This window comes from Panthera pardus, unplaced genomic scaffold (genome assembly GCF_024362965.1).
Source record: "Panthera pardus isolate Hobbes unplaced genomic scaffold, ASM2436296v1 HiC_scaffold_12, whole genome shotgun sequence".
Classification (NCBI taxonomy): Eukaryota; Metazoa; Chordata; class Mammalia; order Carnivora; family Felidae; genus Panthera; species Panthera pardus.
The window spans coordinates 60,207,274-60,225,473 of NW_026526677.1; the positions used below are offsets into that span (position 1 = coordinate 60,207,274).

General features: G+C 36.9%; 1 protein-coding gene across 2 annotated transcripts in view; it reads left to right on the top strand.

Moving 5' to 3' along the window:
• The window catches only part of ACER3 (alkaline ceramidase 3), a 184,772-nt gene that overhangs the window by 142,039 nt on the left and 24,533 nt on the right, over window positions 1-18,200 (top strand). For both annotated transcript variants that reach the window (XM_019449899.2, XM_019449901.2), the window contains one exon: window positions 9,611-9,669. In XM_019449899.2, the coding sequence (XP_019305444.1) occupies window positions 9,611-9,669 (59 nt within the window). The remainder of the gene's footprint in view (window positions 1-9,610; window positions 9,670-18,200) is intronic.

The window sequence follows — 18,200 nt, forward strand, 5'->3', positions numbered from 1 at the left end:
AATATATCTTAAGAAAACATTAAAAAAGTATACATGAAAATAGATTAAAAGAACTTTTAAGTTAGTAAACCTTCTTTAAGCTAATTGATAAATCAGTAATTGAATATCTCAGATGAGATCTCCTCTGTTATCTCAAAGAGTACTATTGCTTAAAATCTTCCTGCCAAAGTAGATGTCTCCTAGAGATTATTTCTAGACTTGACATGTTAGTATTTTACTACCCTCCCTTCTGATTTGACCCTCAAGGTTTTTAATTTTTTTTTTTTAACGTTTATTTATTTTTGAGACAGAGAGAGACAGAGCATGAACGGAGGGAGGGTCAGAGAGAGGGAGACACAGAATCTGAAACAGGCTCCAGGCTCTGAGCTGTCAGCACAGAGCCCGACGGGGGGCTCGAACTCACGGACCGCAAGATCATGACCCGAGCCGAAGTCGGCCACTCAACCGATTGAGCCACCCAGGAGCCCCAGACCCTCAAGGTTTTTAAGAAACAACACACTATATAAACAGTTTGAAAAACAGGGACTTAAGCAGATAACTCAAGCAAATAACTATTATTTACATTTTATTCTGTTATGTTTGTGCCATTTTATTACAAATTAGGAATGTAAGGAAATTCCAATGTAAGCACACTTGGAAAAGAAGCAAAAGAAGCTGACATTTTTGAGCATCTGCTTTGTGCTGAGTATTATATATTCTTTCATACAGTTTATATAGACTTAACTACTATTATCTTAGTAAATATCAACAAACCTGTACAGAAATTACCATCTTCATTTTATAGGTGAGGTAACCAAGAGTCAGAAAAGTTAAATGATTTGTCCAGTGTTTCTCACCTAGTTACTAGCAGAGCTGGAAATTGAACCCAGGTCTTTTTTATTCCAAAGCCCATATTCCTTCCGTGGTATGATGATGACCCTATAGCAGATTACTTTGGAATTCAATTTATTATCATAAAGATCCATTTTTTAAAAGAATAAAAATAATTTTAGGTGAAAATTACAAGGAGCAAACAAGTATGTATTCTATTTGTTTTTTTTTTTTTTACTTAAAAATAACTAATATTAGAATATGCATAGAAAAAAGTTGTGAAGGTCCTGTGTCTATCTCTAGCTGCAAGAAAGACTGAGAAATCAAGCTTATATAGCTGGACATATTGTCGACTGGATAAAATGTCTTCTGTAAAGACCAAAAAAAAAAAAGAATGGATACTGAGTAGGTACTAGCAAGGTCTGCCACAGATCCTAGGAGAAAGTCAGAATGTATGGGATAGACATGCTTGTGGAAAGAAGAAAATTAATCTGGAAAAGCCCTCTTGCACTGCAAGAGTATAGTCTCTTCCTTATTCATTATTTGATGTCTTTAACATACTCTGAACAATCCATTGACTTCTGTATAGTGATGATTCATAAATCTGTTTCTTCAGCTCAGATACTTTCTTCTAAGATTTAGACCCAGATATCTAACTTCTGCTAGAGATCTCTACATGAATATATCACTGATACATCAGACTCTGAACCTATCTAGAAATGAAATCACCATTTTTCTCTCCAGTATTTCTTCTCTTCTTGTGGTCCCTAACCCAAGGAGCAGTTTCACCATGGACCCTAACTGCTAAAGTCATAAACCAGGCCATCATTGACTTTCCCAACTCTTCCTAACTTCCATATCAAATTGATTATCAGTCTAAGCCCTAAATAGCTCTTTAATCTGTCCATTTCTCTCCCATTCCCACTGATAGTACCTTGGTTCAGGTCCCATTACTCACCTAGGTTACTGTAGTACCTTGTCATTGGTTTGTTTTCTATCAGTCTTGTCTCCCTTTAATTCATTCTCCACCCAGCAAGAGGGATATCTTTCTAATACACAAGTGATCATGTTGCACTATTGCTGAAACTTCCATTGACTTCCCTTTACTTTTAAGATAAAGTTCAACTCTTTAACATGACCTGAAAAGCCAGTTTAAACCTCTGCTTACCTTTCTGACTTCATTTTTCCCACTCTTCACTCCAACAGCATATTCTAGACATCCTTACTTTCTTCTAGTCCCCAAAATATAAGCTATGCCCGTTACTTTCCTCCAGCTTCTCTTAATAATATTTTGGTTATTATTGGGGCACCTGGGTGGCTCAGTCGGTTGAGCGTCCGACTTCAGCTCAGGTCATGATCTCACGGCCCGGGAGTTCGAACCCCGCATCGGGCTCCGTGCTAACAACTCAGAGCCTGGAGCCTGCTTCAGATTCTGTGTCTCCCTCTCTCTTTCCCCCCTCCCCCACTCATGCTCTGTCTCTGTCTCAAAAATAAATAAACTATTAAATAATATTTTGCTTATTATTAATTATGCTTCTACTAATGCTTCAATTATAAAATGAAAAATCATATCCTCCATAAAAGTCTTTTTGATCTGCCTAAGTCTAGATTAGGTGGCTTTTGTATGTACTTACAAAATACTCTGTATAGCTCTTGTCACAGAGTTAAATACTATATTTTTAATTGCCTGATTACTTATCTCTTTTCACACTAGATTGTGTGAGAGTATTTGCTGTGAGGGCAGGGATTGATGCCTTTGTGGTTCACCATTAGAGCACCATGGCTGCAGTTACAGATTCAAGCTGGCAGACAGCCTCTAATCGGCTTTAATTTAATGCTGTGTTTATTTAGCTGTATAGAGGGATACAAGGTGGAAAATATAGCAAATATAACATTTTCATCTCATCAAGAGATCCAGAGCTACTTATATACAGATTCTTTTTGACCTTTCATCCACCTAAGTTATGCACAGCTGCCAGGGATGAGAGCTAAGTGTAGTGGAGGGCACTGTAACACATGGAAGCTACAGCCCCTTTTGCTTACCATCCTTTTTTTTTAATTTAAAAAATTTTTCCTTCTTTCTTTCTTTCTTTCTTTCTTTCTTTCTTTCTTTCTTTCTTTCTTTCTTTCTTTTTAGAGCTCAAGCAGGGTAGAGGGGAGGAGGGAGGGAGAGAGAGAGAGAGAGAAAGAGAATCTTTTTTTTTTAATTTTTTAAATATATGAAGTTTATTGTCAAATTCGTTTCCATACAACACCCAGTGCTCATCCCAAAAGGTGCCCTCCTCAATACCCATCCCCCACTCTCCCCTCCCTCCCACCTCCCATCAACCCTCAGTTTGTTCTCAGTTTTTAAGAGTCTCTTATGCTTTGGCTCTCTTCCACTCTAACCTCTTTTTTTTTTTTCCTTCTCCTCCCCCATGGGTTTCTGTTAAGTTTCTCAGGATCCACATAAGAGTGAAACCATATGGTATCTGTCTTTCTCTGTATGGCTTATTTCACTTAGCATAACACTCTCCAGTTCCATCCATGTTGCTACAAAGGGCCATATTTCATTGAGAGAAAGAGAATCTTAAGCAGGCTCCACGCTCAGTGCAGAGCCCCACACAGGGCTCAGTCCCACCACCCTGAGATCATGACCTGAGCCAAAATCAAGAGTTGGACCTGGCACCCTTCCTACCATTCTTTATGATGAGCACCTTTCATACCGTTCTCATGCAGACCCCAAGCCTCCAACCTAGGTGCAATCCTTCACAACTGAAGCAAACATAACATTTTCATTTATCTTAACTGTTGTATTCAAGGATGGAAGACTGAGGTCATTCTCAACCAGGCCTACAGCAGTCAATGCTTGATATTAACCCTTTACTCCACACCGTTATATCCCCATGGTCTAGTACAATGCTCAATAAATATTTGTTGTCGTCTACTATTGTAGAGAGACCATAAGTAATAGGCAGAAGTCATAGCAAGGCCTTATAAAAGAGTCCACCTGAAACATCAAGATGTGGAAGGGTTGAAAGTGAAAGTATGGAAAAGTATGTGCCATACAAACACTAAGCATAATTGTGTTATATATATGTGGTATAGTTTTGTTATCAGACAAAACAGACTTTAAGGAAAAAGCACTTCTATTAAGAAGAGATTACTAATATTAAAAATATTCATCAGAAAATTATGATAATTTAAAATGTGTATCTCTAATACATATAATTCTCAAGTATATAATGCAAAAATTGACAGAACTAAAAGAAAAATAGACAAATCTATAATCTTAGGTGATTTTAATGCATACCTTTCATTAAATGATAGAGGATATAAAAGATTTAAAAACATGATTAAGAAACTTGATCCATAACCCAAATGTAAACTACTGCATCCAACAGTTGGAAAAACACATTTTTTCAAGTCTTTAGAGAACATTTACAAAAATTGACCATATACTTGCCCACATAGCATCTTAAATTTCAAAGGATTAGAATGAGAATATATGGAGAACAAACGGAGGGTTACTAGAGGGGTTGTGGGAGGGGGGATGGGCTAAATAGGTAAGGAGCATTAAGGAATCTACTCCTGAAATCACTGTTGCACTATATGCTAACTTGGATGTAAATTAAAAAAAATTTTTTTGACTATAATGCAACTATGTCAAATATAAGTAATACAATTTTAAATAACACATGGATCAGAGAAAATCATAGAAATCGGAAAATATTTTGAACTGAATCATAATGAAAGAAAATACATACTAAAACTTGTAGGACTTGGCAAAATTAATACTTGTAGAGAAATATCTAGCCTTAAAACATATATACCAAAAAAGAAAAGGAAAAAAAGCCAACAAGGGGAGTTTTGGCATATATTTCAAGAAACTGGGAAAGATAAAAAGCAAAAATGAATACAACAGAAAACAAATATACCATAGATAAAATCAGCAAAGCCATAAGTTGCTTCTTCAAAAAACAAGTAAAATGAACATATCCTTGGTGAATTTGACTAATGAGGGAAAAGACAAGCACAAATAATATCAGAAATGAAAGGGGGATATCACATAAAAATCCACAGGCATTAAAAAGTTAAGAATATTATGAGGAGCTTTATGCCAATAAATTTCAAATTGTATTTTTTTTTTAGGTAGACAGATTCCTAGAAGTGTAACCTGCAGAAATTTAATAAAGAATAGAAAATCTGGGGGCACCTGTGTAGTTCAGTCAGTTAAGCATCCAGCTCTTGATTTCAGCAGGTCATAATCTCATGGTTCATGGATTCAAGGCACATGTTGGCCTCTGCACTGACAATGTGGAGCCTGCTTGGGATTCTCTCCCTCCCTCTCTCTCTCTCTCTCTGCCCCTCCCATGCTCACTCACTCTCTCTCTCTCTCTCTCAAAATAAGTAAGCTTTAAAAAAAAAGAATCTTTCCAACCTTTAAAGAAAAAAGAATAGAAAATCTGAATTGTCCTATAACCATTAAAAGTAATTGAATCAGTAGTCAGAAATCTACCCACAAATATAACTTCACTAGAATGTTCTACCACACAGTGAAAGAAGAAATAATTCCAATGTTAAACAGATTCTCGTAGAGAACAGAAAAGGAGAACTACTCTCCAACTTATGTATGAGGCTAGCAAAACTTTAATACCAAGAACAGTATAAAAGAGTTAAAATTAATTAGGTAGAGGTCCTAAGCAAAATATTTGCAAACCAAATCCAAAAAAAAAAAGATAAAACATCATGCCTAAGTTGTATGTATCCCAGGAAGATAAAGTTGGGTAGACTATTAACCAGTATCAGAAAATCATATTCAAAGATTAAATGAGAAAAATTATATAATTATTTCAAGAGATGCAGAAAAAGTATTTGATAAAATATTAATTTATTTTAAAAACCCTTAGAGCAAATCAGACATACCAAAGATCTTTTTAATCTGATAAAGAGTATTTTAAAAAAAATTTAAGCCTACCACCAATATTACACTTAGTGATGAACTATTGAAATTTTTCCCTTTGAGATCAAGTGTGAGATGGCAGTGCTTGTTATCAGTAGTTCTATACATATTGTACTGTAGGGTTTAGTAGGATGAAAAAAAATATTCACAACTGATACACAAATGTATACATAGAAAATCTAAAGAATCTACAGATAAATTATTAGAATTTGAAGAGATTTGAAAAAGCAAAGTCACATGATACAAAAACAGTATACAAAAAATGTTTGTTTATATGTATATAAAACAGCCTTTCACATATGAGTGAAATCATATGGTATTTGTCTTTCTCTGACTTATTTCACCTGGCATAATACTCTCTAACACCATCCGTGTCATCGCAAATGGCAAGATTTCATTCTTTTTTGTGGCTGAGTAATATTCCATTTTATGTATGTGTGTGTGTGTGTGTATACACATACATATCACATTTACTTTATCACTATATTTTAAAAATTTAACTACAGTATGTCTTGCTGTTGGCCTGCTTTTGTTGATTTTGGTGGGAGTTCTCTGTGCCTCCTGGATGTCTGTTTCCTTCCCCAGATAGGGAAGTTTTTTGCTGTTTGCAAATAAACCTTCTTCCCCCTTTTCTCTCTCTCCCTCTGAGACTCCTATAGTAGGAATGTTACTATGTTTGGAGTCACTGAGTTTTCTAGGTCTACTCTCATGATCATTCTGCTTTCTCTTTTTTGTTCAGCTTCAATATTTAACATAATTCTATCCTGTCTCACTTGTTCATTCCTCTGCTTCTTCCGTCCTTGTGGTCATTACATCCAGTTGGTTTTGAATCTTAGATACTGCATTTTTCATTTCTGCCTGATTGTTTTTTAGCTCTTTTATCTCTGCAGTAAGGGTCTCCCTAATGTCTTCCATACTTTTCTCAAGCCCAGTGAGTATTCTATGATTCTTGCTTTAAATTCTGCAGAATGTTAATTTTGTCTGTTTCGATTAGAGCTCTGGCTGTGACCTTTTCTTGTTCTTTCTTTTGGAATGAATTCCTCCATCGTGGCATTTTCTCTAGGTCTTTGTCTTCTGTATGGTATAAATCCTGTTATGTTTCCTGCGTCTTTGAGTAATAGCTTTATGAAGAAGAGATCATGTAATGTGCAGGGCCTGGCACTTCAGGAAGTGTCTCTGGTGTGTGTTGCGTCCACTCTGCTACTGTGTTTTGGCTGGTCTGTCCCTCAGGTCAGTTGTCTGTAGAGGCTTTCCTTGCCTGCAATGGACAGTGTTCAGTCCTTGACCAGAGTGTGGTGAGTTTTAACTAGGTGTGTTCTGTTCTGCTTGTTAAATGAGACCTGATGCTATTTCCACCAGAACAGAAGCTTTGCAGAATGCTGTAGTCAGTAGATGTGCGCGTGGGAGTTTGTGCTGGTCTTCCAGGAAGCAGCTTGCTGCACTGTTCCTTAAGCACACCTGCCAAGAAGAGCATTACCAGTGGATCACAGAGGGGTGGGACCTGATATAAGCATTAGGCAGCTAGTGTTGGTGCTGTGCTGTTTACTAAAGTTGGTTTATGCTAAGGAGCGGGGGAAAGAAATGGTGTGAGCCACCTCCTTGGTCCCCAGGGAGGGAAGGCCACCCTTGCTGCTTTCAGAGAAGCCCTCCCAGAAGAATGAATAATTAACCCTTGTCTGTCCTGTGTGTTTTTAGATCGCCATTTTCACACTGTCTGTCTCCAGGTTGCTTGCCTGCCTGGAACAGCACAGTGTCCATTGTGCTCTGTCGTAGCCAAGCCTGCTGCCTTTCAAAACTCCAAACTTTAGGAATCTGGTGTGGCAGGGACTCATGCTGGTCTTCTGGGTGAGGGTCGCATTACACTGGGACCAGTGCAGGTTTGTCCCAGAAGGGCAGCTGCGCCAGAGCCAGGAGCAAAGCAACTAAACACCCATTGTCCAGGTTAGCCACCCACAGCAAGTGTCTCTGCACCTATGATGAGGGGTAGGGGAGCGAAATGGTGCCATCTGGCTCTTTGTCCCCAGAGAGGCAATGCCACCTCTCACAGATACGCTCCAAGAAAAGGGAACAGTCACCTCCCCATGTGCCCCAGGTGATCCTCAGATCACGCTTTCTGCCCAGGAGCACTTGCCTGCCTTCACTACAGGAGCAAGACAGTACCCTCGGGTCCCTATCCTAGACAAGCCCACAGATCTCCAAAACTCTAGTCTTTGAGCCCTGCTTATTAAAAAAACTCACAAAAATCAGCCCCTCTAGTTTTTCCATCCAGTAGCTTTGGGAAAGTATTCTTGTGTGCATTCCTGTGCTCTCCTCTCTATCTCATCTTTCTCTGCAACCAGGGCTCCCTCCCCTCTGCAGCACCCATGATCCATTTCTCCCCCAAACCACATCTCTGCACGCCCTACCTTCCTGTGGCCTTTTCTCTCTCTCTAGTTATACAGTTTATCTGTCCACAGGTCTATTTCTTGGGTATTGAGAATGTTTGATAGTTATCTAGCTATGCTGGAGGGACGAGGCAAGCCTAGGGTCCTCCTACTACACTGTCCTTCTAGCTCCCACTCCGTATACCACATCTTTATCCATTCATCAGTCAGTGGTTACTTGGGCTGTTTCCATAATTTTGCTGTGGGAGATAATGCTGTTATTAACATTAGGGTCCATGTATCCCTTTGAATTAGTATTTTTGTATTCTTTGGGTAAATACCTAGTGGTGCAATTGCTGGATCATAGAATAGTTCTATTTTTAGCTTTTTGAGGAACCTCCATGCTGTTTTCCAAAGGGGCTGCACCAGTTGCATTCCCACCAACAGTGCACGAAAGTTCCCTTTGTTGTTTCTTTCTCCACCACATTTGTTGTTTCTTTCTCACCACCACCTGTTGTTTCTTGTAGTGTTGAGTTTAGCCATTCTGAAAGGTGTGAGGTGATATCTCATTATAGTTTTGATTTGTATTTCCCTGATGACAAATGATGTTGAGCATCTTTTTATGTGTCTGTTGGCCATCTATATGCTTCTTTGGAGAAAGGTCTATTCATACTCTCTGCCCATTTTTAAATTGGATTATTGGGTTTCGGGGTGTGGAGTTTTATAAGTATTTTTATATATGTTGGATACTAACCCTTTATCAGATAATCCTACAATTTGTGTGGAACCGCAAAAGACCCTGAATAGCCAAAAGCAACCTTGAAGAAGAAAAGCAAAGCTAGAGGCATTACAATTCTGGACTTCAAGTTACCTTACAAAGCTGTAGCAATCAAAACAATATGCTACTGGCACAAAAAAGACACATAGATCGGTGGAACAGAATAGAAAACTAAGAAATAAACCCACAACTATATGGTCAATTAATCTTTGATAAAGCAGGAAAGAATATCCAGTGGGAAAAAGACAGTCTCTTCAACAAATGGTGTTAAGGAAACTGGACAGCCACATGCAAAAGAAGGAAACTGGACCATTTTCTCACACCCTACACAAAAATAAATTCAAAATGGATTAAAGACCTAAATGTGAGACTTGAAACCATAAAAATCCTAGAGGAGAGCACAGGCAGTAACCTTTTTGATATCCGTGGTAGCACCTTCTTTCTAGATATGTTTTTGGAGGCAAGAGAAGCAAATGCAAAAATAGACTATTGGGACTTCATCAAAATAAAAAGCTTCTGCACAGCAAAGGAAACTGTCAGCAACACTGAAAGGCAACCTTTGGAATGGGAGAAGATACCTGCTAAAATTCTGTTCTTTAAATGTAACAAATGATAGTAAATGTTTTATTTTATTGAGGGCTATTTTTGTAGGCAAAATATACTTCCTTTGCCAAAGAATAGTGATTTTACTGACTTCATTTTTCTTTTCTTATTCAGGTTATGTATGGAATGTTGGTCTTCACATTAGTACTTCGATCTATTTATATTGTTACATGGTAAGTAATTTGGACCATAAATCTATAGGCTAAATTGAAATGAGACATAAAATGCAACACCAGCAGGGATATTAATAGAAAACTATAAACCAACATTTATTGTGGCATAAGGTAAGGAATACTAGTTCTTTACGCAAGTTGTTAACAGGCATTATGTAAAAACAAATGTTCCAAAATTAATTTGAGGAAAGCTGTGTATGATGGCTTCCTTTTGAATTTTATAACGTACCTTAGTATATTGCCTTGAGAAGTCCTACAGTAAAAACAAAAACTGTTTTTGTGCTTCTCAGACTAGTTGACTCAGAACCCTTTTTACAAAACACTATTCAAGGAATGCTGTTAATGTCACAAAGAATCAGTATTCCAGAAAGATGGTTTAGGAAATAGCATAATCTTTACAGAGTTTATGAAGATTAAATAATATTCATGTGAGTACCTCCCATGGGGCATGGCCATACAGCAGCAGGTGCTCGATAAATAATATGATTTATGGGTTTATTCTAGTTTTTTCTTTTTTAATTAAGCTTTTTGTTTTGAGGTAATTGTAGAATTAACATGCATTATAAGAAATAATAGAGACCTCCTATACCCTTTACCAATTTTCTCCAATAATAATGTCTTGCAAAACTGTATAGTACAGTATTACAACCAGGATTTGACATTGACAAAGTCAAGATACAGAACAGTTCCATCATCACAAGGATCCCTGTGTTGTCCTTGTTTAGTCATACCCACTTCTGTCTCACCCCACCCTCCCATCACTTGTCCTTAACCCCTGGCAACCACTAATCTGTCCTTCATTTCCAGATTTTTTTTAAATTTCAAGAATATTACACAAATGGAACCATATAGTATGTGTAACCTTTGGGATTAGTCTTTTGCACTCAGCATAATTCACTGGAGATCAGTATAAGTTGTTGAGTGTATCAGTAGTTCATTCCTGTAGTATTCCGCGCTATGGATGTACCACGGTTTAACCATTGACCTGTTAAATGACATCTGGATTGTTTCTAGTTTTTGACTATAAGGAATAAAGCTGCTGCAAACATTTGTATATAGGTTTTTGTATGAATATAAATTTTCACTTCTCTGGAATAAATGCCCAGAGGGGAATTGCTAGGTTGTGTCATGGTTATATGTTTAGTTTTTCTCAAAATTGCCATACTGTTTTCCAGGGTGGGTCTATCATTTTATATTCCCACCAGTAGTGTATGAGTAACCCAGTTTCTCTGCATTCTTGCCAACATTTCGTGTTGTCACTTTTTAATTTTAGCTATTCTTATAGGTAATCTCTCATTGTAGTTTTAATTCCCATTTTCTAATATCTACAGATGAGCATATTTTCATGTGTTTATTTGCCATCTGTATATCCTCTTTGTTGAAATGTTTGTTTGTCTTTGCCCATTTTCTGTTGGTATTCTCTTTTTTTTTCAGTTGAGTTTTAAGAGTTCTTTGTATATTTTAGATAGTAATCCTTCATCAAATACTTAGCTCACAAATATTTTCTCCCTATTTCCTTGTCTTTCCATACTCTTTTTAGAGTCTTTCACAGAGCAAAAAAGTTTTTAATTTTGATGAAGTCCAATTTATCAATTTTTATTTTATGGATCGTACTTTTGATGTCAAATATAGGAACTCAGTCCCTAACCCTAGACTTATTCTGGTTTTTTTCCTAAAATTTTTGTATAGTTTTATATTTTACATTTGAGTTCATAATTTATTTTTAGTTAATTTTTATGTAAGATATGAGGCTTAGGCTGAGGTCCATTTTTTTACCTATGGATGTCCAACTGCCCCTAGGAACACTGATTGAAAAGGCTATCTGAAATTTCTCCACTGAACTGCTTTTACTCTTTTCTCAAAGATGATTTGTATGTATTTGTATGGATCTATTTCTGTGTTTTTATTCTGTTACATTGATCTGTGTGTCTTACTTCCACCAGTGCGACACTCTTGATTAGTGTAACTATAAAACAACTCTTCCAGTCATGTAGACTGATTCCTCTTACTGCTTTTTAAAATTGTTTTAGCTGTTTAGGTTCCTTTGTCTTTCCATATAAACTTTACCATAATATTGTCTATATTTAAAATTTTGTTGGGATTTTTATAGGAATTGCGTTAAACTTGCACATCAATTTACAAAGAATTCACATCTTTTAATCATGTTGAGTCTTCCAATCTATAAACATAGCACGCCTCTCCATTTATTTGGATCATCTTTGATTTTTTTTTTTTTTTTTTTTTTTGGCCAGCATTTTGGAGTTTCCATTTTTTGAGCAATTGTAAATGGTATTTTATTTTTAAATTTTTGTATTTACCTGTTAATTGTTGTTATATAGAAATAAGATATTATGTTTATCTTGTATTCTGCCATCTTGCTGAACTTAATAGTTCTAGAAGACTTTTGTAGATTCCTTGAGATTACCAATTGATTTGATCATATGATTTTTTTCCTGTAGTCTGTTAGTGTGGTGTTAATACATTGATTACTTTTCAAATACTGAACAAGCTTTGTAATCTGAATGAACCACACTTAGTCACGGTGTAAAATTGTTTTCATATGTTGTCAAATGATACTTGTTAATATTTTCTTAAGGATTCTTACATTTATAGTTATGAAGGATATTAGTTTATAGTTTTATTTACTGTTTCACAGTTATGAAAACCAGAAGTCAGAAATCAAGGTGTCAGTATGACCATGATTCCTCTGAAACCTGTAGGGGAATCCATCCCTAATTCTTCTTAGCTTCAGGTGGTTTGTTGGCAATCTTTAGCATTCCTACACATTTATTCACATAATTTCAGTCTTTGCATTTGTAATGACATGAGGTTCTCCTTGTATTTCTGTGTCTTTACATGGCCATTTTCATACAAGAACATCATTCATAGTGGATTAGGAGCCCACTCTACTCCAGTATAATCTCGTCTTAACTAATTATATCTGCAGTGACCCTATTTCCAAATAAGGTCACAAAACGAGGTACTGGGGCTTAGGACTTCAACATATCTTTTTTGAGGGGGAAAAATTAAAAAGCAATTTTTTTAATGTTTCTTTATTTTTGAGAGAGAGAGAGAGAGAGAGAGAGAGAGAGAGAGACAGGGAGGGGCAGAGAGAGAGGAAGACACAGAATCCGAAGCAGGCTCCAGGCTCCAAGCTGTCAGAACAGAAACCAACATGGGGTTCGAACCCAGAAACATTGAGATCATGACCTGAGCCAAAGTTGGATGCTTAACCAGCTGAGCCACCCAGGCACCCCAAGGGGGACAAATTTAACCCACAACTGTACTTTTCCCTGCTCAACTTAAAATATGCATTTTGCATGCACTTATAACCACATCAGACAGTATTACAATTTTTGCCCCACCATGAAACATACTAGGAGGAGAAACAAAAAGGAGAAGAAAAATGTATTTACTCATATTTTTACTCTTTACATTTCTCTTTCTTCTTTTCTAACATGCTAAGATTCCCTCTGTCATCATTTCCTTTCTTTTTTTTATTTAAATTTTTTTCATGTTTATTTATTATTTTGAGAGATAGAGCACAAGCTGAGGTGGGGCAGAGAGAGAGAAGGAGAGAGAATCCCAAGGAGGCTCTACGCTGTCAGCACAGAGCCCAGCATGGGGCTCTGTCTCATGAACTGTGAGATCATGAGCTGAGCCAAAATCAAGAGCCAGACACTTAACCAGTCCATCCACCCAGCCACACCTCATCATTTCCTTTCTGTTTAGAAAACTTCTTTAAGGTCCCAAAGTCTCTAACCTTCATCTGAGAATGTGTCTTGATTTCTGTTTCATTCCTAAAGGATATTTTTGCTGGATATAGAATTCTAGGTTGACAGTTCTCTTTCAGAACTTGAAAAATGTTGTGTCACTTCATTCTGGCCCTCAGGTTTCCTGAGGAGAAATCCTGTCATTCAAATTCATTTTCTCCTATAGTATAGGTAAGGTATTCTTCTCTGTCACTCTTTTCAAGATTTTTTCTTGTCTTTAGTTTTTAGAAGTTTGTCTATAGTATGTTTTGATATGAATTTCTTTGGGTTTAACATGTTTGAGGATAGCTCAGCTTCGAGTCTGTGGCTTCATAATGCTGGTTTTTGTTGTTGGGGGAAGTAGTCTTTTTGTCTAAATTTGAAAGTTTTCAGCCATTATTTCATCAAGTACTTTTTCAGCCCTGCCTTCTTTCTTCTCCCCTTCCAGGACACCAATAACATGAATGTCAAATCTGCTGTTTTAGTCCCAACTTCTTATGGCCTGATGAGAAAGGAAGTCTAGACTCCCCATTCAGTCTTTGCAGCATGGATGGGGTTGAGGCTACAGTTTTTTTGTGGTGTTTGACTATAGAATATTAGTTTTTGTGTAAGTTTTCTGTCTTGCTAGGCTGTCTCTTTCCTAGTCATTTGGCTAGACAGAGCAGGTTTTTGTTGGAGCTGTTTTGTCTGTATCTAGTGGCATTTCTGGGTTGCTAGCATCTTTAGTTCCCACTTTGGGATATATGAGGCAAAAAGAAAACACATGGAATGTATTGTAATGTAACTCAGGTCCCAGTCTCTAACCAGTTGGCCTTCTTTCCACCTTTCAGAGTCTTCTTGTGCTTGTTTTTATATAATGTTCAGGATTTTTAATTATACTTACTGGGAAGAACAGGGAAAAGTGTACCTGTTTAATCTTCCCAGAAGCAGAAATCCCTAATTTATTCTGCTTTTAATCTAGGCACCTTAGGGAACTGTAAAGAAGCATAAAATACAGTCCTTGCCTTAAATCAAGTCTAATAGATAGGATACCAATACTTTTAGAAACACAAATGACAGGGGGAGCCTGGGTGGCTCAGTCGGTTGGGCGTCCGACTTCAGCTCAGGTCACGATCTCGCGGTCCGTGAGTTCGAGCCCCGCGTCGGGTTCTGGGCTGATGGTTCAGAGCCTGGAGCCTGCTTCCGATTCTGTGTCTCCCTCTCTCTCTGCCCCTCCCCCGTTCATGCTCTGTCTCTCTCTGTCTCAAAAATAAATAAAACGTTAAAAAAAAATTAAAAAAAAAAAAAAGAAAGAAACACAAATGACAGACCTGTAAAAAGTGTGTAACAGTGGAAGTCCTAGGAGATAAAACATCTTTTCTTCTATCTGCCTTGCCACAGCTTCTTTCTTATATTTCTATTTGGTTATTATTCCATTTAATACTGTTCATTGTTTACATATGTGTCTTGCCTATCTAGATTATAAGTTTCTTCAGCTCTTAGTTGAAACTCAGGATAGTGCTTATCAGTAAAGATTTTTTTAAACCAGGTTGAGGGGCACCGGGGTGGTTCAGTTGGTTAAGCATCCAACTTTGGCTCAGGTCATGACATCACAGTTCGTGGGTTCAAGCCCCGCATCAGACTCTGTGCTGACAGCTGGGAGCCTGAAGCCTCCTTCGTATTCTGTGTCTCCCTCTCTCTTTGCCCCTCCCCTGCTCATGCTCTGTCTCTCTCAACGATAAAATAAACATTAAAAAAAATGTTAATTAGGTTGAAACTCTAGAACTTGTTTTGTTTTGTTTTACTATGTCTGAAAAGATATATCTGAAAATCTTCTGTAACAAAACATCTAGAAATTCTGGATATAGCACAACAAACATCCTTTTAAATGCATAACTGAGCTCAAAAAAAAAAAAAAAATGTAAAGAAAGTTCCAAAGCATCAAATCCAAAGAAGGACCTGAAAACTAAATTGACAAATGAGTTCTAAGATCATGAGCAGTGACAAGGCACCTTGTCCTTCAGCCTCAGTTTTACATAGGAAAAATGACTACCCTGAGAATTTGTAGTCACTCTTCTTCCTTCACACAGGTTTGGGATTTAAATACATATTTTCTTTATTGTCGGGAAACCTCAAGGTGTAAAATTACCTTAAATTGGTCCAGCATTCCTAGAGCCCCAGTATGTATGAGAGAAGCAAAAGTAAATCATCTTTTAAAAAAATGTACTTTCATATATAGGCCCTTGAAGATTTCTGTAGATTGGATGGAGATCAAACTAGTGTGCACAATCAATTCCAAAACCAGAAGAGGAAATAAGCTACCATAAGCAAAAGTCAGGAGAAACAGAAATCAGTAGAAATAAGCCTCCCAAATCAGACACTGAAATATAAAGTAACTATGTAGAAAATATTTAATGAAATGAAGGAGAAAATGAAAATGTGACCAAGGAATAGGAGATTATCAAAAGTGAAATTCCAGATTTGAAAAAGAATCAAAGAATTTCTTTTTTCTTAAATGTTTGTTTGTTTGTTTTTGAGAAAGAGAGCATGTGTGTGTATGCATAGGGGAGGGGCACAGAGAGAGGGAGCAAGAGAATACCAAGTAGGCTCCATGCTCTGTGCAGAGGCCAATGTCGGGCTCCATCCCATGACCCTGGGATCATGACCTGAGCTGAAATCAAGAGTTGGATGCTCAACCAACTAAGCCATCCAGGAACCCCTAGAATTAAAGAACTTCTAACATTGAAAAAAATACTGAAATAAACTCAACAGATAAGTAAAAGTAGATTAGACGCAGATGAAGAGAGAATTAATTAAATTGGAAGACAAGTCTAAAGAAATAAAACATTACAAAGAAATAATACTTCTTTTTGTAGTTCCAAGGGAAAAAATGGCAAAAATGGAAACAGAAGAGATATTCAAAGAGATAATAGGTGCATATTTTCTTGAAATGATAGAAGACATGATTCCTTAGTTTCAAGGACAATAATTCCCTAGCAGGACAAATTAAATCTTACTCAGGTTTCTCAGGTATGGCAGATGTGGTAGATTAGCTCATTCACTATCATTCCAGCCTTCATCAAGAATTCATTCCTATAATATAAATGAAAAGCTAAAAGTTATATTTCCCATATTTGTTTTGCAGGTAAGTTTCCAGATACATTCAGGTTCTACCAATCACATGTATTCACATGAGATTGAAATCAAAACCAAGTTAACTTGTGCGGGAGAGAAGTGGTAGTATGTAAGGCATCCATTTACTGTTGTGGATCAAGGGTATGCATCATGGCCCTAGAAACAGGTATGATGACAGCTTCCTGATCTATGAATTATAGCTAAGGTTACAGTATGATGCTGGGTGCAAAGTCCTCCCAATTCTCTAGCTTCCTAAATGTGAAAAAGAAAAAAAGTTCCTTTGGCAAGATAATTCTGTGGTAGTGTTCAAAGTTTAGAGTCTAAACCTTACTCATTCAGCATTTCGGTTGGAATTGAATATTAAATTCTTTTCTGCTTTAAATAGAGATAGTATCTGCAGTTGAATCCTGATTGTTGCCTATAGAAAAACCATACTAAAATTGCTGAAATCCAAAGACAAAGATCTTAACATATCCAGAGATAAAAGGCATATTACTAACAAAGGAATAGTCAGCAGACTTACCAACAGCCAAAACAATGGAAGCCAAACACAGACTATTATCTTCAAAGTGCTAAGAGAAATTAATTATCAGCTTCGAATTATATATGCAGATATCTTTCAAAAACAGAGGTAACATAAAGACATTTTGAAACAAACAAAAATGGAGAAAGTTTACCACTATATCTCACTGAAAGATGTTCCCCTGTAAGAATCTCTTTAGCTGTTGGAGAAAAAGTGATAAACCTGTGGGATTATCTGAACAAAATATTGTGACTCTTTAATATCTAATTGAGAGATTTTTAAATGAAAATAAGTGGTGGACCAAATAACATGAGATTGAGGATAATCTTAGTTACATAGTTGCTAAGGTCTTTTTTACTTGGGAAGAAGGTACATACAGTGATTAATTTTAGATTTTACATGTGCATTTTTGGTAAACATTAGAAACAGTGATTTTAGTCTAAAAATATTTAATCTAAAAAATTTAATCACTAAAAATAGTGATTTTATAGTGACTTGAGAACATGAGGGAGTAAATGGAATGATATAAACTGAATCCAAAAAAAATCAGGAAAAGAAGGGTAAAAATGGAAGCAGGGAGGAGTCAGAACAAATACAAAGCAGAAAATAAAGGGTAGAAAAAATTCAAAATATATCAGTAGTCACTTATCAGTGATTTATCAGTCACTTATCAGTCAATATAAATGGACAAAGCTAAGCAACGAAAAAGACTCAAGCAGGGGAAAGAAATCCAGCTATGTGCTACTCATGAGAAGCATGATTAAAACATAAATACACAGTACGTGGCACAGCCACCACAAAAAATACATAGCTTAAAAGTTGCATCTCTTGGGGCGCCTGGGTGGCTCACTCGGTTAAGCATCTGACTCTTGGTTTCGGCTCAGGTCATGACCTCACGGTTTAGGAGTTCAAGCCCTTAGTCAGGCTCCACACTGACAGCATGGAGCCTGCTTGAGATTCTCTCTCCCTCTCTCTGTTCCTCCTCCACATGTTCTCACTCTCTCTCTCTCTCTCTCTCTCTCTCTCTCTCTCCCTCCCCCTCCCTCCCTCTCTCTCTCTCTCTCTCTCAAAATAAATAAGTAAACTTAAAAAAAAAAAAAATTGCAGCTCTTTCTCAGCAGGTACCAGTTCTAAATAAGAAT